The 25,918-nt window shown below is 37.6% G+C and overlaps 1 protein-coding gene across 1 annotated transcript in view; it reads left to right on the top strand.

The window, feature by feature from the left end:
• Wdr49 (WD repeat domain 49) overlaps positions 1-25,918 on the top strand; it is a 114,362-nt gene that overhangs the window by 65,855 nt on the left and 22,589 nt on the right. The window contains exons 11-16 of the mRNA XM_090335375.1: positions 3,834-3,964; positions 6,176-6,274; positions 8,447-8,602; positions 10,988-11,175; positions 12,104-12,304; positions 19,222-19,400. Coding sequence (XP_090191501.1) covers positions 3,834-3,964; positions 6,176-6,274; positions 8,447-8,602; positions 10,988-11,175; positions 12,104-12,304; positions 19,222-19,400 — 954 coding nt within the window. The remainder of the gene's footprint in view (positions 1-3,833; positions 3,965-6,175; positions 6,275-8,446; positions 8,603-10,987; positions 11,176-12,103; positions 12,305-19,221; positions 19,401-25,918) is intronic.

The raw sequence follows: 25,918 nt of genomic DNA, 5'->3' as shown, positions 1-25,918 counted from the left end.
ATAGACTCCACTCCCAATCTGTTTGAGCTGATTCAAAACTTTGGAAAGGTAGCAAGGTATAAAATTAACCATCAAGGGGCCGGGAGTTTGGCCTAGTGGTTAAAGTGCTTGCCTAGCATGCATGAAGACCCGGGTTCGATTCCTTGGTACCACATACATAGAAAAAAGCCGGAAGTGGTGCTGAGGCTCAAGTGGTAGAGCTCTAGCCTTGAGAAAATTCCAAGGACAGTGCTCAGGCCCTGAGCTCAAGCCCAGGACTGGCAAAAAAAAAAATTAACCATCAAAAATCAACTGCCTTCCTATATGCCAACAACGAGAGGAATGAGGCAACAATCAGGAAAGCAACTCCTTTTGCAATAAAGTACCTAGAAATCAACTTAATGTCCTGAAAAGGAAATTAAAGCAGAATTGAGGAAATGGAAAACCCTCCCATGCTCCTGGATTGGAAGAATTAACATCGTGAAAATGTCAATCTTGCCAAGGGCTATCTACAAATTCAACACAATGCCCATCAATATCCCAATGTCATTCTTTAAAAAAATAAAAGAGGCAATCCAAAATTTCATATGGAATAATAAAAGACCCTGTACAGCAAAAATAATACTTAGCAGAAAGAACAGCACAGGAGGAATTTCAATACCAAACTTTAGATTCTATTACAGAGCTATAGTGACCAAAAGAGCTTAGTTCTGGCACAAGAACAGGCCTGAAGACCACTGGAATAGAACTGAGGACTTAGATATTAAACCACAGATCTATGGCCACCTAATCTTTGACAAGGGAGCCAAAAAAAATAGAATGGAAGAAAGACAGCCTCTTCAACAAGTGGTGCTGGCAGAACTGGTTAAGCACCTGCAGAAAACTAAAGTTGGATCCATTTTTGTCACCCTGCACCATGATTAACTCCAAATGGATCAAAGACCTGGAGGTAAAAGCAAACACACTGAAAACTTTACAAGAAGGAGTAAGAGATACACTAGGTCTCCTTGGCACAGGAGGAAACATTCTTAATACGGACCCAGGAACGTAACGAATCAGAGAAAGTCTGCATAAGTGGGATTGCATTAAACTGCAGAACTTCTGTATGGCAAAGGACATAGCTAGAAAACTAGCTAGAAAGCCTACAGAGTGGGAGAAGATCTTCGCTATCCATACAACAGACAAAGGCTTCATATCTAAAATATATCAACAGCTCAAAAAATTGAATCACTCCAAAACTAATCTCCAAAGAAACAACCATCCCATTAAAAGATGGGCCAGGGCCGGGAATTGGCATAGTGGTACAGTGCTTGCCTAGCAAGCACAAAGACCTGGGTTCAATTCCTTGGTACCACATGCATACAAAAAAGCTGGAAGTGGTGTTCAGGCCAAGTGATAGAGGTCTAGCCTTGAGGAAAGCTCAAGGACAGTGCTCAGGCCCTGAGCTCATGCCCAGAACTGGCCAAAAAAAGAAAAAAAAGAAAAGAAAAATGGGCCAAAGACTTACAGAGAGTCTTCTCTGAAGAAGAAATAAGAATGGCCTATAGACACATAAAGAAATGCTCAACATCTCTGGTCATAAAAGAAATGCAAATCAAAACAACTCTAAGATTCTACCTCACTCCAGTTTGCATGGCCATAATCAAGAAATCTAATAACAACAGATGCTGGAGGGGATGTGGCCAGGAGGGATCACTACTACACTGTTGGTAGGAGTGCAAACTCTAGGATATAGAAACAAAAGCCATATAATGAGTGATTGTTGTCCTTAATATACTATGTTACCGCTCATCTCTTTTTTCTGCCCCTTTGTTATATCGTATTGTTACAGTATTTTACCTTGTTATCTGATATATTGTATATATGCTTATTTGTTTACTTGAAATAGGATAGGGAAGGGAGGAAAACAAGATGAGGGATGGGGGTGGAGGAAGGAAATGGGGACCAAGACATGAGAAAGGGTATCAATGTTTGTGAAGTAATGCATCTTCTATCTGGTGAATATAATGTAACTCTTCTAATAATTACAATAAAATATATGAAAAAAGAAATGAGAAGAGTATATAATAAGGACAGTAGGAAGGATGATAAGAATTTGTTCTAAAATATACCTACAGCTCAAAAAATTCAATCTCTCAAAAACAAATCCTCAAATCCCACTAAAAGGCAGGCTAAACGCTTAAAAAGAGACTCCTTTGAAGAGGAAATAAGAATGACCAAAAGAGACATAAAGAAATCCTCAACATCTCTGGCCACAAAAGAAATGCAAACCAAAACAACTTTGAGATTCCACCTCACTCCAGTTAGAATGGCCAGGATCAAGAAATCTAATAACAATAGATGCTGGAGGGGATGTGGCCAGGAGGGATTAATACTACACTGTTGATGGGAGTGCAAACTCATTCAGCCACTAGGGAAAGCAGTATGGTGGTTCCTCAAAAGACTACATATAGACCTTCCCTATGACCCGGCAATTCCACTCCTTGGCATTTACCCATCGTCCAGAAACAAAGACATACTAAATCCACTAGCACAACAATGTTCACAGCATTATTTACCATAGCAAAGATATGGAACCAACCCAGATGTCCCTCAGTTGATGAGTGGATCAACAAGATGTGGTGTTTATACACAATGGAATTCTATGCTGTTGTCAGAAAGAACATTGCCCCATTGATAAGGAAATGGAAAGACCTGGAAAATATATTAAATGAAGTAAGCCAGAACCAAAGGAGCATAGGCTCCCTGGTGTTTCTCATTTGTAATATTCAGTACACATCTAGGATTCTCCTAGTAGAGGATCACAATAGATCAAAACCTGTGTACATATGGTCATACCGAATGAGACTAAAATGAAAAGAACTCTAGGTTAATGAAACTCGAGTTTCGTCTTTGTGATTGCTGTTCTTAATATGTTATGTGAAGTTATTTCTTTTCTCTTTTTACCCTTTATGGCTTATCTAATGTTGTTACTATATATGACTTTGTTACCTGGTATAATCTATATACATTTATTTGTTTATTTGAAATAGGAAAGGGAAGGGGTAACACAAGATGATTGGGATGCAGTGGGATGGGGTAACTGGGAGAAAAACATGGGAAGGGGTATCAGTGTTCAAGAAGTAATGCACCCACTATCTGACAAATATAACTGTAACCTCTCTAATGTTCCCTCAACAATAAAAAGAAAGAAATGAAAAAAAGACATTAGACATAAAGGGCTTGATCTGTTTCATCTTCTCTGTCCTTAAGGAGTAATGTCTTTAACCAAAGATACCAATATGTAGAAAAAAGTGAAAAACTATATACATATGATGTTATTCTGAAATTATACTGTAATTTTAGAATGTCAAATTACTTGTAGCATCCTATTAAAGCCTCAGTGGAATTGAGGTAATATTTGTAGCAAAATCATTGGTTATTCTTATTAAATAGAGGAATACTATTTAGCCTGTTTTGGAAAATATTTACTTTTTATCATATATTGATATGTTACATATTACATGTTGTTATTGTCTCCATGAAGTCTTTGCAAGTTTGATAATGCCCATGATGGTTAACTTTGCTGTAGGATCTTGGAAATAGATGATAAGCTGATAAGTAAATACAGTAGGCTTGGTATTAGCAGTTGTGAAAGAACAATTAATGTTGTGATATTTAATATTTATAATTTATTGAGGAAAATTAATGGAGAGTGAGTGGAAAGTGGGAATCTGGTTATTCTGGATGACAAGTGGTGATATCATTTGGACAGCATATTTTTTCAAATTTCTGAAATCATGCTAGTCAAGTGAATAATGGCTACTCCATAACTATACCAATTTTAAATTCAGTTAAACTCTACATTTCCTTAGTGCTATTACTGTGTTCCGACGGCAGAACTTCAATCAGTTTTCCATCCCAAGTGAAGAATGGAAAGGAGGAACAAAACACCATGATGAGGTCTTGTGTGCTGCATTTTTACCTCCTCAAACTCTTGCTACGGGTAAATTGAACTCTCACTGTAAAATTGGTTGGAGACAGTTTGCTTTGCAATGGGTCACTTTTAACAAAAGATTTTCCTTAACTGCAGCATGAAGGGATTTTCAGAAGCACTCATGTATACATCAGGCTCCCTTTGATCCTTATTTCTAGGGCCATAGTCCTGAGATCAAATCATCAGCTCCAGTCCTGGCGCTATGGTTTCACACCCTTGCACTACCACTAGTCATGACATAAAGCTGTTTGAGTTAAATTGTAGATCGTGGTTTTGTCTGACTGATAATAATTTCCATTTATATTGGTTTTAAAAAGGACACACTACACATGTAAGGGCACACTTAGTTCATTGACAGATATTTATATTGTTTATATTTTCCAAGAGAAGCCTCACACCTGCTGGGTACAAATCCTCTTGTGATAGCCCTGAGATGTTTAATACTGGTTCGTATTAACCCATTAGCTACAATAATATCCAATGAAGAGCTGTTTTTATACAAATGTCTACAAAAGCAATTCATCCTCGAATACCTTTGATGAAATTTAGGAAAGTATTCATTATCCTCCTGATCAATCTCTGGTGAAGGAAAATATTCAAAAGATAGATTCTATTCTGAAAGTCTTTGTGAAAGTCTTTATGGCATTCGAAAGTTCCTATCTTGACATTCTGGATTGTTTTTTAATAGAGCCACCAAGAACATCATCAATTAAGTGAAATAAAAAGGTACAGGGAAAGACCTATCTACTAATTTTTACTATGGTATGTTCATTGATTTATGTGCATTTAAGTTTCCACTTTTTTTTTTGTTTTGTTTTTTGTTTTTTGTTTTTTTTGCCAGTCCTGGGCGTGAGTTCAGGACCTGAGCACTGTCCTTGGACTTTCCTCAAGGCTAGTGTTCTACTCTGAGCCACCGCACCACTTCTGGCTTTTTCTATGTGGTACCGAGGAATTGAACCTGGGTCGTCGTGCATGCTAGGGAGGCACTCTACCACTAGGCCAAACTCCCGGCCCGGTTTCCACTTTTTTTTAAGAAATTACTCTATAGCTTTCTAATAAGACCAGTTCTGTAGCTGAATTTTTTCTTTATAGCTTTGGACTTCCATCCCCCTGGAATCTGGTGGAGACAGTAATCGCTGTGTGGCCATTATTGTGAAGGTGTTGTAGTGTTTCATTGTACTGGTAACCTCCAATGCTGTTAGCTCTATGTGAAGACATTTGTTCAAGCACTGTACAAATAAATCATTTCAAACTCATAGTGAGCAATGATCCCGTAGACATTAAACTCCACCCTTGTAGCCAGTTTCTGAGTTACACGTGCTGCTTTCTTTAGGAGAATATAGACTTTAGTGGGCTCTTCCTTTGCTCCAAATCCCAGAAAAGTGCCCTAAGTACATCATTTCCTTCTCTTCTTTTTTGACTCTACACTTACAATTGAGGCTGTGCTTAGTAGGGAGCTTATCTGTTTAGCTACAGAGGCCAGACATGATGGATTTTTTTATTCTTCTTCTACAGGACAGACTTAGTTACAACCTCACGATTTGGTCTTTATTCTCTGAGTAGAGCAGGAAAAAAGTGCTTTATGTAGGGAGAGTTTAAGGATTGATTGGACACAATAATGTTCAATGAAAAATACAAGAGAGAAGGAATGAAAACACACACACCTGCACACACACACAAATAATGCAAGGAAGAGAAGTCTAGAACTAAATTTGCTTCTTCTTCCTAATAAGATCATGATGACAATGAACATTTTTCAGCACTAACACTGTGCACAGCACCATTCGAAATCCATTCCAGTTTCGGAATGACCCTCAGAGATAAATACAGTTATTAAGCCAGTTTTACAGAGGAGGAAATTATGACATCAAGTAAAGTTAAATATCATGCACAGGCATCTGCAGCAAACAAATAGCAGAACATGGACCTCAAGGTAAGTTAACTGTAGGATCTTTATTTCTGAAGACTTTATGACTTTAAAATGAAAGGTGATAACTGTTATTTCCACACATATGCTACAGAGGTTACTGTCAGGATTGTGGATCTAAACGTAACAAAACTATTGGTTACTGGTGTCTATATCACCAAGATATAGAAAACAGCCTTGCTTGGGCACCTGACTGTGTAAGACATATTGGCAATGATTTCCTCTGCTTGCTAGTGTATGCGTTTTCTAGCTCTTCTTTTGACAGTGTATATTCTTTACCCTGGCTCATGTAGGAAGTTACGATGGAGAAATCATTCTGTGGAATAATAGCACAGAGAATGCTTACCATGTCCTTCATCCTGATTACCAGAGACAGCTCAGCTCCAAATTAGGTGAGTGCAGGTTTAAAATGAAAATAATGGAGCCTGAGTCAGACCGCAGTAGACCTCGCTATTTATGCATGGATCCGGTGCAGTTTGCTTCATAAATTATACATGATTGGATATATGTGCAAAGGACTAGTGATATTGTTTCCTTGTCACTGACTGCAAAGAACTGGAGATTTATTTGGCTTAGCAAATTCTCCATGCTTGCCATTTCTTCTGCTTCTGCTGCCTCAGCATTCCTGTATTACTGATAGCACTAAACAGGCCTCTTGTTTTGATCTCGTTTAGTTTTAGCCAATATATCTTGCCAAATTGCTTTGGAGGGAGCCTTGGGTATCCTTTGGTAGAAAGGCTGTGTGTTTTCTCTATGGGTTGTTCAGACTCGATCTAAAGCTGGAATTAAATATTATGCCACCACCTGGCAATATTAAATTATTCCTTGCTTCAGAATCCTGTGAGGGACATCAGGCAAGGACTGTATTGTATTTTAGGGGAGTGTAACAGAGCATATGAATATTTTCTATTTAAGCAAACTGTGTTGACAATTGCATCTCACAGTCTCACAGTTTTAGTTTAGCTCTTTTTTTTGGAGTCTGAAAAGGCTTTTGCTTAGACTAATTTATTTGAGTAATGACTATATTGTTGCCACAAGGAAGCCAGAGTCTGTTGTCTTAATTGGATGAACTCTCAAGAAATGAATTCCCAGCCTTAGAAAAGCAATAGCCATCAGATGTGTGTGTGTGTGTGTGTGTGTGTGTGTGTGTGTGTGTGTGTGTGTGTTTGCAGGGTGGGGGAAGAGAGAGATAAAAGCCAAAGAAGAGATTTATTGAGAGTAAGAAAACCAATTTAAGAGTTGAAGGGATTACTTGTGTGCCAGCACAAAGCTCTGACCTGTTTCTTGTACAAAAAGTTAACCACTGAGATTTAGCTCAAATCCTTCTTCCTCTTTCTGTAGTGGCCTTTGAGAAAGTGCTATGCACTTGTGCAGTGACCAACTTGTGATAACATTAAAGAAATAAAGAAGCAAGAAACTCAAACAATTCCGAATTTCAAAAATACCGAATGAGTACTGCTAGAGATTTCTTACTTGGAAAGTTTGAAGCTATCTCTTAGTTAGTTTTCATAATTTTGGTCAAAATGTTCATAGATTTTGAGATGAATAATCTCACTTTTCATTAGTGTGTTTTGGCTAAGACCAACAGAGATTCAAAGCACTGTTAAGAATGTCTTCTTCCTCCTGAGAATAACCCATTAACAAACAGCATTTCTTTCTTTCTTTTTTTTTTTTTTTTTGCCAATCCTGGGCTTGAGCTCAGGGCCTGTGCACTATCCTTGGGCTTTCTCAAGGCTAGAGCTCTACCACTTGAGCCTCAGCACCACTTCCGGCTTTTTTCTATGTATGTGGTACCAAGAAATCAAACTCTGGTCTTTGTACATGCTAGGCATGCACTCTACCACTAGGCCAAACTCCCGTCCCCATACAGCATTTCTTAAAGAAAAAAGACCATATAAGCACATAGAAATAATCATAGTTCATATTCATGATCATATTTCCAGAATAATTCACTTAAAACAGAACTTCTAAAACATGAACATATAAATACATAGAAATTACCATTAGGTTTCATGCTTATTGCTGTGTTTGCAAGACTAGCACTATTGAGTCAGAAGCTGAAAAGGCCATAGCATTTTTTTTTTGCTAGTTCTGAGGATTGAACTCAGAGCCTGAGCACTGTCTTTGGGCTTTCTTAAGGCTAGAGCTCTACCACTTTAGCCACAGCACCACTTCTGGCTTTTTTCTAAGTATGTGGTACCAAGAAATCAAACTGTGGTCTTTGTACATGCTCGGCAAGCACTCTACCACTAGGCCAAACTCCTGGCTCTGGCCATAGTATTAAGAGCATATTCTTCTTGAGCATATTGCAATCTCTGTGCTATTAGCAGTAAATATGATGTGACATCCTTCTTAATTTATGCCAAGGAAGTGTGTATGGGGATATGAAAGAAAAAAATAAAATAGACTGTCCTTCAAATTGGAGGTTAGGAAGACTTGGAGAGTAGGAGTTCTGCTGGAAGGAGTCTGCCCAGCTTCTGTGGGATTGGTCCACTTGGCTCAGGATGAAGTGTACACAGCAAACGACTCTCTCCATAAGACACCTGACTTTGTCTTTATCACAGATAAAGATCCTCAAAAGCTCCTTGGTACTGATAGTAGCTGCTTCATCCATTCCATGGCAAACCAGACTCCCCCAAACTTTGAGGGGGACATGGAGGGCAGGAATGCAGTGACAAGGCTTTGCTTCCTTGAATCCAGGAAAAACATTGCCACCACAGGTAAAACCCTAGATGGATTTTTTTTTTGCCTGACTGGGAGAGGAAAGAATAAAGTTGAATCTATTTCTATCTAGGTCTTGTAGCATTTGACTTCAGGTGTCTCTCAGGCCAATCTTGTTTTATGAGAGGCCTCGGGTCTTACGACAGGAGACTAAGGTGGAGGAGAAGGGGCAGGAGACAGATTGCCTCTGACTGATAATTTACCTGGGGTTATAGATGTCAAGAACACAGTGAGCAGAATTTTAACAAATGTTCGCTATGAGAAACAACTGAAAATTGGTGTTCCTGTCTTGACAGAGGTGAGTTTTAGTAGGTTAGAGAACATAGCTGGGTACTTGCTGCAAATATATGATTTAGATCTCAGGTCCACATATAGAAAAATGATAGAAACTGAGGGAGGCACTACTGGCACTTGTTCTCAAAATGGGCCAGTGGGAGATATTGAAGAGCCTGCAGATTAGAGACAGTGGCAAGCTTTGAAATAACTGCTGGTCCCTGAACAAGAGCTCAGAGGTGTCTGTCTTGGATGTTGCTTGTGCAATGGTCTGTGTATCTTTATCAGTTATACATGATTTCTATAGTAAGTCAGGGTCCTGATTTGATCCTTCGTTGTGATATATTCTAACAGTGTGACTGTAGGACTTACTGTAATGATTTCTTATTGTATAGATGAATTAAGCTTTAGTGTAAAAAGTTTACAACTACTGCATTAGTGTAATGTTGATGTAACCTGCATGTTCCCTCCAATAAAAACCTATGTTCAAGAATATTGCATATTGGCTGGCCACTTGTGGGGCTCATGTCTGTAATCATAGATATTTAGGAGGCTGAAATCTGAAAATCAAGGTTTGAAGCCAGTCCAGACCAACAAGTCTGGACATAGAGATGTGGCTCAAATAGCAGAAGAATAGCCTTGAATAAAAAGCTAGGGAAAAGCATGAGGCCCTGAGTTCAAGCCCCAGCATACACACACACACACACACACACACACACACACACACACGCCATACACACACTCACACATATGAATACATTTTGTAGGAACTTCCAACTGACTTGTATTTTAAGATTTAATATTATTCTATCTTCACATTAGAGATCTCGGCATATGGATAATACATTCAAATAAAAGAAATGAAAGTATATGAACCATGTTTTCCATATTCACTTTCCCATGTTTAACTAGCAAAAGGAAAATCTACATGATACAGCCACTTGAAAATATTTGTCATCAGTAAAGGTACACCTCCATTTGCTTTAGAAACATTATGGGCTATTTAAATAGACTTGTAACAGTTTGATTGTAAAATTTTCTATTTTCTTGAACTCATTTTGTACTCACAATATGAGTCATTATGCTCAAATGCCTCTCATTTCCTCTACACTAATTCTTCCTAATGTTATTAGTATTCCCAAATTGTTTCCACACATGCAGCTATATGCCATGACTTCTACCTTAAACAGAAATGATTGCTAATCGTCGAGACATTTGTGAAGTAAATTAAAAAGTCATCTATAGGTTTATCAAATAACAGGGATAGAATCATTTAGGTAAAGTGTTTTTACAAAGCATATCAAAATGGAAAGCACAAAGGTCAGTTCTCGGTCTAGTAATAAAATGAAGTCTAATAAGGCTTACAGTAAAATCCCAATGAAAAGTTTAAAAAACAAAATACAGAAGCAGGGTTGAAAATATGTCGCTCAGCAAAACAATCTATAGCTATTCTATTATCACATGTCCGAATCTTAATTTGGGCATAAAAGTTTTCACTTGTTTGTGTGTATGTCCAAAAATATGTTAGCAAGGAAGAAAAGTAATACTTCATAAAACATTTTTTGAAGGAATAAACTAATTCCTTCTAGCTTAAAAAAAACCACACATAAAAAAACCAGCCAGGCACTGGTAATTCTAGCTACTCAAGAGGCTGAGATCTGAAGATGGAGGTTTAAAGCCACCCCAGGCAGGAAAATCCATGAGACTTTTGCCTCCAGTTAACTACTAGGAATTTGGAAATGGTACTGTGGCTCAAAAGGGCAGAACTCTAGCCCTGAGTGGAAAAAGTTCTGTGAAAAAAGTGCCCAGGCCCTGAGTTCAAGCTCCATGACCAACAAAACAGAACAAACAAAATCCCAGATAGCAAGTATAATGAATGAGGTGGGGACATCTCTAAATTTCATGTTATATCTTACACATTGTCATTCCATGCAGCCTAGGGAGTTGATACATAGTTATCATCAATGCATGATTCTTCAGTGACAGAAGTAGATTGCAGTGTTACTCACTTGGCCAGCATGATATTTTTAATTTCATAGGCCAAGTCACATGAGGAAATTGTTTCTGGAATTTGTCGTTAGAGTTTCCAAATTTTTTTCCTTCCTTGTTAGAAGGAGCCAATTTGGTATCTTGTGGAGGATCTGGCTTTGTGAGATTCTGGAATACATTTAAGAAACAACTTCTGGCTGAATTTTTGGCTCATAGTGGAAGTGGATCCATTATTATGTCTATTGACAAATGGAACAAATACCTTACCACAGGCACCACTGATGGAAGGCTGAAAATCTGGAATATAGAGGTAAATTGAAAAAGTTCTCATATTATCCTCATTATTATTTTTTTCTTGCTTCTCTGATAAGATTGTATCTGTTTGTATAAATCAGGCCTTCTCTGTTTTCTAGATAGAGGAAGAAATAGTCTGGCTTGCATATCTTCACCAGAGCATTTATAAGTTTTGAGCAGACATTTCTTTTAAATAATTGCTAGAGAAATCCAGAATAGTCCTAAATGCAAAACATATTAATAGGTAGTCAAATCAGGCAGCAAATGTAGGAATGCAGTTAGATACTACAGCATTAATTGAATGTAAATAGTTATGATAGCTTCATTTGAAATTAGAAGGAAAATATAATTTAGGCTACTAGCTCTTCATCTAACATTGCTGCCATTCTCAATTAGTTTATTTAGTAAATCACTGTATTTTTGCTCAATTTTCAAAGAGCATTATAAATTTTATAGTATTTCAGTCTCTACGTGGCAAAATTCATGTTTATTTTATTAAAAAAACCCTTAACATTACTGTTTACTTATCTTCTTCTCATCTCCCTTTCCTCCCTCATCCTTCTTTCCACTTCCAAGGTCAGTAAAGTCAGTAAGAAGGTCACAATCCATGCTCTTCCTATCTCTTCCTCCTGCGTAATGACATTACAGCTGTGTGTTGCCATGCTCAGCTTGTATTTTGCAGATAGTGTCTCTTACCATCTTTACATTTCTGAGCTGGCTTAAAACTAGAATGTTCCCATCTACACCTCCAGGAAGGACTTAAAAAAGGAAATAAAAGGTTAATTCCATATCTGTAACCCCTGTTACCATAAATTCTCTTTTGCATTTGGATCACAGATGAATGAGTGTCAGCGTACATCTTTTTCATTTCTGTCTTTTTGTTACATCATTGCAGTCGCTTTCCTACGTGGGATTTTACAATCTTGATATTTCTTTCCCCTCAGGAGTACTGTCTTCATCCCAGTAAGAATAAAATCACACAGACGCCACCTCTGATAAGATCGTGGCAACCTCACGAGGACAGAATAAGCTCGGTAGAGCTATGCGAGGTCGGTGGCTGCGTGCTAATTGTGTCTTCTTCTGCGGACTGCACTGTCTGTGTGACAGGCCTTGGAAGGGAGGCACCTGTCCTCATCTTTGGTCAGGTAGAAATATGGCTTCTTTATTGTTCTGTGGTTTGCTGGACATTTCCCATGAGCTTAGGCTGCTTTCTGCTTGGATCTCATCATCTGTGGAATGTTCAGAGGCTTCCATCCTGATGGCTCCTCCAGGTAAACAGAAATATGGTGGACGTGCTCAACCCAAAATAGTTTAGGATTTTGGAGAAGGATTTTTTTTTCTCTGAAAGGAAATGAATTCCTTCCATTTCAAAATTTAGTGAAATGCCATGTGGATAAAGCTACATGGTCAAACATCATCATCACCATCATCAATCACCATCATCTTCATCATTATCATCATCATCATCATTGTCATCATCATCATCATCAATTATTGGTACTGAGCCTGGGAATTGCTCTTTTATTTGCTTAAGGCTATCACTCTACCACTTAAGCTCCATCTGTACTTCCTGCTTTTGAGTGGTTAATTAAAGATAAGAGCCTCATAGACTTTCCTGGTCTGGCTTTGAACCCTGGCCTTCAAACCAACCTTTCCTGAGTAGCGCGTGCTGCCATGATCAGTTTGTTCTTTTAGAGATAGGGTTTAGAGTAGCTGTGAGTCACCAGTGCCTAGAAGCCATGTTTTAAGTATCAGTAATAATCAAATGTAGAATCTTGCAAGTTGAAATCTTCTTGGTCATTTGCTTCTGCCAAATTAATGACGGGTAATATCTGTGGAGTTCTGCCCCCCGACCCCATGAATCTGCATGAGTTAAGATCTTTGCATGAGATTCCCACAATTTCTCAGTCTGAGAAGGGGGACACACATTATTTCTATGTTGAGATGATGAACCAGAGTTATGAAGAAGTTGAGTAACTTTCCTGGGTAGATGGTCTCCATGGCAGAGCTGGACTTTCAACTCACTGGTACCCACTTCATATCTCATCCCTTCCTCACAGGAAATTAAGCTCAGATTTGTTCCTGTGAAATAAATTGTGAAGTGAAGGGGATGGAAGAAAGAAAATGTTCATTATCTCATATTGTATGGGATTTTTTTCACACTTTTGTTTTCTCGAAAACTACCCAAGTTCCTTTTGTTCTAAGCAGATAGTATATGTCTGTGTAGTTTTAGCCAGTAGAATTCAAACATGGTGGTGGAGTGGGTTTAAGTCAAATCCCCTCTGTGTCCCCACCTGCTTTGGTGCCTTTCAGTAACTAGAGGTTTTAATTGCATTCCACGCGTATGGAAAAAATTCTGTGCAACCCTTGGGTTGAGGGAAGTCAGAACATCTGGGAAGATGGACGCATGTAAGGCTGAGCAACTTGGAGATATCCTGTACTGCTCATGAGCTCTATGAGTGAAGTAAGGCAAACATCAGACTTTTCTGACAAAGAAGAGCAGAGGCTGAGTGGGTTGCTGTGTGGTGAGTGAGAGGGGTGGCTCGGGCTTAGTAATTGAAATCGAATAGAAGTTGAAAGCCTGCTTCTGGTAAGTGAAGAAGTCCAAGCATCCAGATGTTACCTGTCATATTTTTATGGTACCTGGCCTTACATTGTAGTCTTTGGTCCACTTAGAACTGATTCTGCTGCAGGGTAATATTCACAGATCTAGCTTCAGTTTTCTGCATGTGCACAGCCAGTTCTGCCCACATCATTTGTTGAAGAGGCTGTCTTTTTTCTATCCTTCGTCTGTGGCTCCCTCATCGAATATTAGGTAGCTATAGGCCTGTGGGTCCTTTTGGGCTTTCTATTGGTCCTCAAGCCTATTCCTGTGCCAGTACCAAGTTGTTTTCATTATAGTTACAAGATATGAAAACAACCATAATGTGCCTATATACAAGTAAACACACTGTATGGTAAAAGAAAAAATATATACACATATATACACAAGATATGAAGAAAACCATGCAACCTATGTTTCTTTGGGTTTGTCTTTACTTCATTTACTATGTTTTTACCAAGTCTTTCCATCTCCTTACAAATGGTATACTGTCATTTTTTTCTGATAGAAGTGTAGAATTACATTCTGTATGTATATCACATGTTTTAAATCTGTTCATCTATTGAGGGGCATCTGGGTTGATTCCATAGTTTGGCTATGGAAAACAATGCTGCAATAAATATGGTTGTGCTGGTAGCTTTATTATGGACTGGTTTGTTGGTCTATTGGATAAATGTCCAGGAGTGGGATTGCTGGGTCACAGGGAGGCTTTTTGGTCAGTCTTTTCAGAAGTTGCCATACTACTTTCCAGAGTGGTTGAACAAGTTTACATTCCCACCAATAGTGTAGCAGCATTCACTTCTGGCCATATCCCAGCCATCTGTTATCCTTAGTTTTCTTGATAATGGCTATTTTAATTGGGATAAGGTGAAATCTTAATGTGTTTTGATTTGCATTTCTTTTATGGCCAGTGATGCTGAGAATTTCTTTATGTGTCTATTGGTCATTCTAAATTCTTCTTTGGAGAAGTCTCTCTTTAACTCTTTAGCCTATTTAGTAATTGCCTTGTTGTTTCTTTGAGTATATATATACATATATGATAATATATTACAATATATTATATTATATATTATATATATTAAGGCTACAGCCCTACCTCTTGAGTCACTGTCCCATCTCCCATTTTCTAGTGATTAATTCAAGATAAGAATCTCAGGTTTCTTGTGCCCAAGCTGGCTGTGAACTTCAATCCTCAGATCTCAGGCTCCTGAATGGCTAGGATTACACCCGGCGAGGATTTTTTTTTTTTTGTGGCTCTTACTTTTTTGAGGTCTAAGTATATTTTAGATATAATGTTCTTGTCTGATGCATTGCTAATAAAGACCTTTTTTTCCCATTCTGTGGGCTTTCTAGGTATCTTGCTAGCTGTATCCTTTGCCATGCAGAATCTCTTCAGCTTGATGCAATCCCATTTATCCAGTCTTTTGATTCATTAGGATTCTATATCCTTACTTAGGAAGTTTCAACCTATGCCTAGGAGCTCTAGTGTTTCTGCTATCCCTTCCTGTCATGTTTTTATGGTACCTGGCCTTACATTGTAGTCTTTGGTCCACTTAGAACTGATTCTGTTGCAGGGTGATATATAAGGATGTAGCTTCAGTTTTCTGCATGTGCACAGCCAGTTCTGCCCGCATCATTTGTTGAAGAGGCTGTCTTTTTTCCATCCTTCATCTGTGGCTCCCTTATCGAATATTAGGTAGCTATAGGCCTGTGGGTTCTTTTGGGCTTTTTATTGGTCCTCAAGCCTGTTCCTGTGTCAATATCAAGTTGTTTTCATTACTATGGCTTTGTAATAGAGTTTGAAGTTTGTATTGATACTACTTTAATGCTGTTCTTCTTGCTAAGGATTATTTTTGCTATTTAGGGTCTTTTGTTATTCCAAATGAAGCTTTGGATTGCTTTCTCTATTTCATTGGCGAATGTCTTGATTGTGTAGAATTTGTAAATTGCTTTGAACAGTACTGCCATTTTCATGATGTTAATTGGTTTAATTCAGGAGCATGGAAGATTTGTCTATGTCCTTAGATCTGCTTCAATTTCTTTTTTCAGATTTTTTTATTAAAAAATTTTATTAACACTGATTTTTTAGATCATATTTCAAGTGCCGTGTTTAGCAAACAAGTATTGAAGAAGGGAATCTCTCTATGCAATCACTGGCACATAAATTTTAGAACAGAATTAAAATTAAGCTGAGACTTTGTATGTCATAGATATATTTTGATCTATATAATCTTTTAGATTTTTAATATTTCAGATTTTTAAAGTTTTCACAATAGAGATCGTTCACATCTATGGTTAATTCCTAGTTTTTCTTTTTCTTCTTTACTTTTTTTGAGTCTATAACAAGTGAAGGTTGCTTTCCTAATTTCAGTTTCCACTTTTCTCATTGTTGGCACACAGAAATGCTACGGATTTTTATGGGTCGATTTCATAATCTGCTACTTTGCCAAAGTTTAGGACCTGCTCAAGTAAATTGGGGGAGAAATCTATAGGGTTCTTTAAATGCAGGATCATGTCATCTGCAAAGAGAGGTAATATTACTTGATTCATTTTTTGGAACCCTCTTTTTTTTTCTCTTGCCTTATTGCTCTTGCTAGGACCTCAGTCCTTCTAAACCTGCACAAATTCATATATCCTATGTCCTTTTTGGTTGTTTAAGACAGAAAAAGAGCCACTAGAACTGGGTCAATTTTAAAAATGGTGGCAAATGATGGTAAACATAAGGACGTCTGAGTTTTCTCATCCCTTCTGCTTAAGATTTCTTTTGAAGGAGTCCCTTTTCCTTTTCCATAAATTAAAGTGCCTTGAAGATGGGATGCTATTTGTCTCAAGAGAGAAGGGAAGAGAAGAGGGAAAGGACAACAGAAAGAAAGGGAAGAGAAGGGGAAAGGAGGGGAGGAGAAGGTAGGACAAGGAAAAGAAGGGAAGCAAAAGGAGGAAAGATGAGAGAAGGTAAGGTAAGAAAAGGAAAGATAATAGGAATTATTTTCTGACGTTTAAATGTAGCATACATATTTCAGTTGAATCAATACTGATCTAGTAGATATAAAAACATGAGGGGAGATGCAATAATATATTTTATTTTCTTATATTAAGACTTAATTTTGTGCAATCCTGTTAAAGTGTTTGAGAGTCAATATAATATGATGTCATGTAGTTCATAAAAGATTTTTTTAACTCCCTTTCAATCACTTGAATCATAGCTTTTGATCTTCAGCTAGCTTTCAAGTTAGTTTTTTTAAAGTGTTCTAGCATGCCTATTTCTAGAACTGGCAGAAAAGGGGTGAGAATATTTTTCCATGAATACACAGTTATTCAAAGAAACTGTCAAATGTTTGTGGGATAAGAAGAAAGTAGATGACGCCTGAATTTTCTTGAGTCTTCTTCCAACTCTAAATTCTGTCCTGTTGGGCAGTCTTGTAATGCTGACTCCTCATTCAACTGATGTAGTGGTTTGGAATGGCTGTATCTATTCCGCCAGTGTTTAAAATGTGATTGATCTTACCAAAGAGGTCATGAATGATCTTGATTTCATTCTCCCAGGGAATCTTTGGCTCCTGCATGAAGCAATTTCCTATTCATAAATGACATCTGATGCCATGGCCCACACTGGCAAGATGCTTTAGGCTGCACCAGCAGGGAAGTTGGCATCTCAGTGATGGGAGGGTGGAAGAGTGGGAGATGGTAGGGCAGGAGGAAGAAGAGTTGGGAAGGGCCAAGGTTGTTCTTATGGGAAATAACCCAGTACAGAATCCCTTCTGAGGGCCACTAACCTCATTCCCCTAACACCTTCCTCTAGATGCTAAGTCTTAACACTTTAGCATCATCTTCACACATATTGGGTACCATCTTTCAGATACCAGTCTTGTTGGGTTTCCTACACCATAATAACCTTGTTTCCATCAGCTGAGTTTCCTGGGACTCAGGATGTTTCTCTTGTCCTCTGGTGGGTGTCAACAAAAGGCTGAGTTTCTTTTGCTACTTGTTATTGTGTATGTCATTCAATTCATTTGTTGACATGTATTTTCCCCCTTGACTCTGATAAATATTTCATTTTGTAAAGCTTTAGGACATCACTGATCAGTCTGTAATCTAATCATCTATACCCAGGATGCCTTATGTTTCGTTCATATCACAAAGGTTGTGTCCTGTGGTACAACCCTGTGTATACATGAATGATATATGACAAGGAATTGATCTTGCATTTAAAATATGGAACAAAATGTTAACAGGGAGACTAGATGGATATATGTAGAGCTGTGTAGGCAAATTCTTAAAATGATTATATAGCACATTTTTATAACAAAATCTATAATTGGAGAGTTTCGTTTTCAGGATATTTTAGGAAATAGGATGCCAAGAAAGTAGTTGTAGAGAAAAGTTATGGTAATTATTTAATAAAGGTTTGTTTTGATTTTAGTAAACATACATCTTGCTATTTAAGATTTTAAAGTAGAACTAAAAAATCTTTTGCAGCTTATTCTTTCTGGCTTATGCCACTTCTCATTGTCTACATTTATTAAATGCAGATATAGGAAAATATGCATTACATATGATTCATGTTTCAATACATACAATTTTGAAATATTATTTTTATTATCTTCTATTTTTGTTAGATTACATTAATAGTACAATGGGGTTTCATTGTGACAATTCCATTGTGTGTACAGTATACTTTGAACAAATTTATATTCACTAGCATATTCCCTTAACACTCCCCCCTTACCCTATTTTTTAGTGTTTTTTATGTTTCATGATTTTACATTCCTGTTCGGTTCTTCTTCCTCCTCCTTTCAAGTCTAGTTTCCACAGATAAAGGAAAACATGGGATATTTGGCATTTAAGAGCTTGATATAGTTTGGGCAACCAACCAAGGACTTGTTCTGTTCATTTTTCAGAAAATGACAATACTTCATTATTCTTTATAGTTGAGTGATAACCTATGATATGTAAATATTATAATTTCTTTATCCACTGATTTGTTATTGGTAAACTAGGCTGATTTGGCAGCTTAGTTATTGTGGATAGACTATGATAAATATGATGGTGTGGTGTCTCTTTTATATTGATTTAAAATTCTTTTTTTTTGTTTTTGCTGGGTCGTGGGGCTTGAACTCAGCCTGGGCACTGTCCCCGAGCTCTTCAGCTCAAGGCGACCACCCTATCCTAGAGCCAAGCCCCACTCTCCATTTTCTAGAGGTTAATGGGAGATAAGAGTCTCAGATCCTTTTGTGCCCTGGGCTGGCTTTGAACCTTGACCCTCAGGTCTCAGCCTCCTGAGTAGCCACTGCACCCAGCTTTGACTTAAAATTGTAAGGATACATACCTGTGAGTAGTATGGCAAGGTCAATCCTAACAGTCATCACCAAGAAAACAAAACAACTATATATTCTAACAAAAACCAAGGGAAAATAAATTGTAGAAGTAAATTTTATAAAAATAAACTCGAATTTTTTTCAGGGAAAACATTGGCATATTGAAAGCTGTCTTACTCCTCCTAAAACAAATATGGATTTAATGGAAAGTGAGATACAAGAGGAAAACATGAAAGAAAAACCTTTGTCTAAAGAGGATCCACTTGCAGACCTAAGTGACTACTGTCTACCCAGCATAAAAACAGAAGATGACCCACCGCACACGTAAGTAATTTGAAGTATTATTCAGTTATCAACAGGAGCCTCCATCAATTAGATGTAAATTTGGCCCAGACCTTCTTTCTTGCTTTGTGGATATTCAAAGGCTGTTTCAAGTATTTCTCTTAATTTGGTTGAAAGGGAGTTTGTAAGTAAATAAGAGGGTGTCTCACTAGGGACATGTGATCTCTGAGTCATATCTAATTTTATTTCTTGAATCATTGACTTCATTTATGTAATTTTTTCTGTTTGAGATAAGGTTTTGCTATGTATCTCAGGCTGCCCTTGAACTCTCAATCCTCCTGTCCCATATATGAATATATATGAATATAGGCATGTACTGCCGTGCCTAGCCTATGTACCTGTCTGTCTGTCTGTCTACCTGTCTACCTATCATCTATCCATTTTATCTATCCTCTATCATCTCAGAATGTTTATCAGATTTTAATTTTAGCCAATTGCACATGAGATTATGTAAAAAGAGGTTTACAAAGCTTGATTTTTGAATATTAGACATACTCTTCTTAAAGCTTCTTTCCTTTCTGTGTCATTTTCACCCTTCTTTGTTTCATGTCAATCTGCAAAATCTGGGACTCTAGTACATTTACTCTTCAATGGCAGTCAGTTTCATTGATTTTGTGTGTTCTTGTTAACCTTTGTTCTCATAATTTTACCTTCTATACTAAACAAGCATTGTATGTATGTATGTATGTATGTATGTATGTATGTATGTATGTATGTATTTATTTTGTGGGTCATAGGGCTTGAACTTGGCCTGGGCCATGTCCCTGAGCTCTTCAGCCCAAGGCTAACACCTACCCTTGAGCCAAGCCCCACTTCCTATTTTCTAGAGTTTAATTGGAGATAAGAGTCTCAGGTCCTTTTGTGCCCAGGCTGGCTTTGAACCTTGATCCCCAGGTCTCAGCCTCCTGAGAAGTTAGGATTACAGGCATGAGCCACCATGCCCTGCATAAGCATTTTATTTTGCGACTATGATCCCCTACAGCATTGGAATTTCTCCATCTGCATAATCTTAGTTTTTGACAGAAATTCACAGAAAGTATAAAATGCTTCTCTGTATTCTCCACTATCATTCCACACAATGTCCTGGATTAGTACAGCCCATTGGTTATAGATAAATATGAATATTTTTACTAGTAAGCAATCTCCACAGCTTTCTTTACTGCTCATTCTTGATTTTTACAGATATACAATATTATACAGGAGTGTAATATTGTGTATAATATTGTATATCTACTAGAGTGTATCGTAGCAGTATAGTTTTACTGTTCTACAAATGTGTTTTGTTCTACTTATCCATCTCCATTTACCTCACATCTAGGCAACCATGCATTGATATTTTACTGTCTTCTTAATTTTGTACATTGGAGAATGTCAGATAGAGTGATATATTGTGAAGCATTAGGTCAGTTTTGATCACTTAGTAACATACTTTTCAGATTACTCAAAATCTGCAAATGATTTGCTAATTATTTTCTTTACATGGTTGAAGAATATTAGATTGCAGGAATGTACCACAGTTTGTTTACCTACTTACCATTAAGGGCTTGCTTCCACATGATGAATAATCCAATTGTAAACAATCAGTTTGCAGCATTTATTTGTGTTGGTCTCTTTCATTCTATTCATCTATATTTGTCTTTTCCTCACGACACTGTCTTGATTACCGCTGTTTTTCAGAAAATCAGGTACTTTTTGTTTTTACCTCTACTTTAGTCTTCACATTATGTTTATATTCTGGGTTTTTAAAAAAATATTTTCATAAAAACTTCAATTTATTGATACACAGATCATTTGATAAAACTGGTCAGGATTGGGTCGGGAGTTTGGCCTAGTGGTAGAGTGCTTGCCTAGCATGCATGAAGACCCGGGTTTGATTTCTTGGTATCACATACTTAGAAAAAGCCGGAAGTGGTGCTGAGGCTCAAGTGGTAGAGCTCTAGCCTTGAGAAAAATCCAAGGACAGTGCTCAGGCCCTGAGCTTAAGCCCAGGACTGGCAAAACAAACAAACAAACAAAAAATGGTCAGGATTGTGTTGAATCTATTGGTGAAGTTGGAAATAATGGAGAATATTATTTTGTTCCACCCATGAGTAGCTCTTCATTTGTGTTTTTTAAAATTTCTTTCCTTACAGTTTTTACTTTTTCTAAATAGACACTTTACATACAATTTGGAAGAATATACATCATATTTCAATTTTGGTGGCAATGAAAATGATGTGCTTTAAATTCCAAACTCCAATGGTTTCCTGTTATTATATAGGAAAGATAGTGATTTTTGTATATTAGTCCTACATCATGATTCCTTACCATAATAGCTTATTTGTTCCAAAGATTTTTTGTTTTTGTTGTTTATCCTTTAGCATTTTCCACACAGATTATGTCATTGCCTTTTCCCAATCTCTACACTTATAATTTTCCTTTCCTTGTTTTGTTACATTAACTAAGACTTCCAAGATGTCATGAGAGCAAGAATCTTTTTGTTGTTCTCGATCTTAGCAAGTGAGCATGCCACGTGGTATAATTACATGTATTAATGGTATATCTTTTTTTTAAATTTTTTTTATTGTAATTAGTAAAAGGGTTACATGATATTTGCCAGATAGAAGGTGCATTAATTCACATACATTGATACAAAAATGTTCTTTATCAAGTCAAGTAAGTTCTCCTCTTTTCCCATTTTCTGAGCATTATCATGAATGAAGTTTTGTCATGCATTTTTTTCTGCTTGATTCATCTAATCATAAGTATTTCTTCTTCAGCCTATTGACATAATGATTGTATCAATTCATTTTCATGCAAATCAGGCTTGTATACATAGGATTCATCTTCTGTACCTATGGCATATAATTTTTATGCATGTTTGACATGGATTTGCTAGCACGGTGGTACAGATTTTTGCAATCATGTGCATAAGAGGGATTGGTCTGTGTTTCTCTTTTGTTGAACTATCTTTGGAATGGACTTGTGCTGGCTTCACAGAATGAGTTACAAAATGTTCCTGTGCTTCTGTTTTCTGGAACAGATTGTAGAGAATTGGTGTCATTTGTTCCTTCAGTGTTTTGCAGCTTTTACCAGTGAAACTCTCTGGGTGTTTTGGCAGGTTATTAATCATTAATTCAATGAAGAACTGTTAAATGTTTATTAAAAAAAGTACTCTTCCCAATATGCACATATAATACCAAATCAGAATTCTTCTAGAGATAGACATTTGAACCTAGTAATTAGGGAAGAATGAAAATATTTTGGTAATTTTGATTTCTTTTTTATTCCCAATAAGAAAAAAATGGGGCTGGGAAATGTCAAAAATAGTTTTATACAATATAACTGGTGATGATGCAGCTTTTATGTTGAAGAATTAGGACACCATAGAAGATCTTTGCATCTTCCCTTCTCTCAAACAGGAAGAATATAAAAGGAGAGCAAAGCAGAAGGAAACTACTGACATAGCTCTTCCTTAGCTTAGCACATGGGGAAACATTGTTCTTGTTTAAGAGATAAGGCTCTCATGGACTTGTCTGTCTGGCTTGGCTTCAAACCATGATCCTCATATCTCAGCCTCCTGAGTATGATTATAGCTGTGAGCTACTGGTACCTGGCTTGATTAAGATTCTTTGGTTGCTTGACTCAGGCACCTGTGCCTTTCGTGTTTCCAAAGAAGTATATTTGTAGGCTATCTCTTGTGTCTCATCTTCAACAGCTCACATCTATCAGAAGACAGTGATGGCCTTTAGAATATCATATCACCTTCTCATACTTCTGATACTTCCTCTTGCAAGCTCTTGAACTCACTTCAATTTTGCCCATAGGGAAACCATACAACTTTGCAACCATACAACCAATACTTGACCCACTATTTCCCTTACCCATCTTGACAGAGTAGCTGCAGCTATACATTTTTACCTGCAGATAGTGTGTGTGTGAGTGTGTGTGAGGTGTGTGTATGTGTGTGTGCGTGTGTGTGTGCCACTGAATTTGAGGTCTGGGTGCTGTCCCTGAGCTTTTTCACTGAAGGCTGGCACTTTACTACTTAAGTCATAGCTATATATGTTTTTGGAAATGAGAGCCTCATGGACTTTCCTGCTTGGGCTAGCTTTGAACTTCAATCCTCAGATGTCAGTTTTCTGAGTAACAAGTACTATAGATGGGAGCTACTAGCACCCAGCTTGCAGATGATTTTTTTAAGTATTAATGAGATGTTAGCCTGCTGTCTCAGTCCGCTGATGATGATGTTGGGGTAAATGCATTAAGCACTTTGGTCAATGTGAGGGTGAGGCCAGAAGCGAAGAACCTCACTATGCTTCTCACGATTCTCTTTGGTGTCATCAGTCCTGTTTCTATACCTCAGAGTCTCACTAGAACCTCAAAACTAGCAAACTAGGCCATGAAGGGAATGGAACACTATACGCTGGAATCCATGGATGAAATTTTCACTTTCTAATTAACAGTCCTGCTGCCAGACTTTTTAGGCATCTGCTGATAGGCACTAGAAGGAAAAAAAAGAAGTCTCCTTTTAAACATCTGTGACAGTCAATTATGCTTCGGTATTTGTTCTTTCAGTTCCTTGAATTGTGGCTTGTTGAAATGTCAAGTGTCATTGTACTTTCAAGCTGAAGGATATTTTCAATTTGGAAATGTAGCGTAGTGAATCTGGTACAAGCATAAAATGTTGAGAACAGAAAGATTGTATTGAGGTGAAATCACTCCCTGCCCTCTCCACCTCACTGTGCCATGTGGTGAGGAGATAAAGTCCTGTCACGGTGGAAGGAAGATCATATTTCCTCTTCCTGTCACAGGCTGGAAGGGCAGAAGGGAGGTGTGTCAGGTCCTGATTAAAACTGGTTCCAGCAATGCAGTAATTTTCTCTGTGGATTTTTTGCAGTACTGGGGTTTGAACTCAGAGCCTTGAGCTTTCAAATGCTCTGTCACATGAGCTTTGTGTCTGGCTGTAATTTTCTAGTTATAAAAATGTCATTTACCAATTTTGACCTTTCCTGAAACTCAAAGCTTGGTAATTTGAGCTTTTTTTTTACTTTGTTCTCAATTTCTAGATCATTTTATTTCACTTCCTGCCGTTCCTTGGCAACTTTGATGAATAATAGTGCTGACATATTTTTATCTTTACAAATTTATTTACCTACATATTTGTGGTACTGGGGTTTAACTCTGGGTCAAACCTCTGGCTTGCTGGGCAGAGGCTCTGTTCCTTCACCTCAAGTCCCCACTATCCCAATCCCAAGGAATTTGCTTTCTTTGAATGCATGATGATATTTTCAAAACAAGCACAGTTATACTACCTTCTCCTGAAAGAACTGAATTGGTGCCGATCCCCACCCTTCCCTGTCAGAGGTTTGTCTGTTCACATAGGCTAGGCAAACACTGTCACTGGGGGCTGGATTTCACCTCAGATCCATCTTCTCTACCTTTTACACAAGGGACACACACACACACATACAAATACCACCTGGTGGAAGTGATTCACCTTTATCCCATTTTTTTTGATGATTTTCTTTAAGTAGTTGTACAGAGGGGTTTCAATTCAACCCGTGAGTTTTTGAGTACCATGCATCTTGGTCAGTGTCAGCCCTTCCATTGTTGTCTCCAGCCTCGCCTCTCCCAGTCACCCTCACCCACTGCGTCTTGAGAGCTCCATTTTTACATGTCTACGTTTTCCATTATGACTGCATCCTCCCACCCTTCCTCTCTCCATGCATCTACCCCTTTTTCCCCTCTGATGCATTTTTAAATTCACAGATATCTCTTTAAAATGGAACTAGGCTGTGTCAGATTAGATACATATACAAATGAAAGTGGAGTTGAGTCTTTGGGCTGTGGGAGAAATCTAAGTGAGAGACACAAAATTGTTTCCATTGTACAATAGTGTTTTTTTTTTTTTTTTACAAAAGGACAAAGCTGAAAAAAAAATGTTTGTTCTCTTTAAAAGTTCTACTTTTATCTAGTTCAAACAACTGGACTGGAGTAAATCTAAGCCTTTCCAGCCATGAGAGAACACAGAAGTATGCCATTTAGGAATGACTGAACTACTTGAAAGAAAATGGCTAAAAATGTATCATCAGTTTTGACTTGTCAAGGGCAATTCTCAATTCCCCAGGAAAGGGACTGGGGACCTGTGTGGGAAATACACAGGACAAGAGAACTGTCAGCTATGAAATGTTCTTTGAGCTTTCCATCCAGTACCAGAGACATTATAGGTCTTTTTAATTTCTCATTCTTGACTTGGGAAAAAAGTATGTTAAGTGAAGTAAATCAGGCCCAGAGAGACAAAAGTTGCACATTTAGCTTATAAACTCATAAGTAAACATGTTGGGTGGCATATGAGTGTGTGAAAATATATTGACTGAAATATGGAAGATTCAAGGGAGAACTAAAATACCATAATTTCTTAAAAAGGCAAAATCAAAGTTCAGTGAAAGGAGGCAGGTTCTCAAAAGGGGTGGGGTGGGATCAAGGAGAAAAGGGTAGAAGAACAAAAGAGGAAATAA

This window comes from Megascapheus bottae, chromosome 1 (assembly GCF_031878675.1).
Source record: "Megascapheus bottae isolate mThoBot1 chromosome 1, mThoBot2.hap1, whole genome shotgun sequence".
Classification (NCBI taxonomy): Eukaryota; Metazoa; Chordata; class Mammalia; order Rodentia; family Geomyidae; genus Megascapheus; species Megascapheus bottae.
The sequence above is the reverse complement of the archived record's forward strand: the minus strand, read 5'-3'. Positions and strand labels throughout refer to the sequence as shown.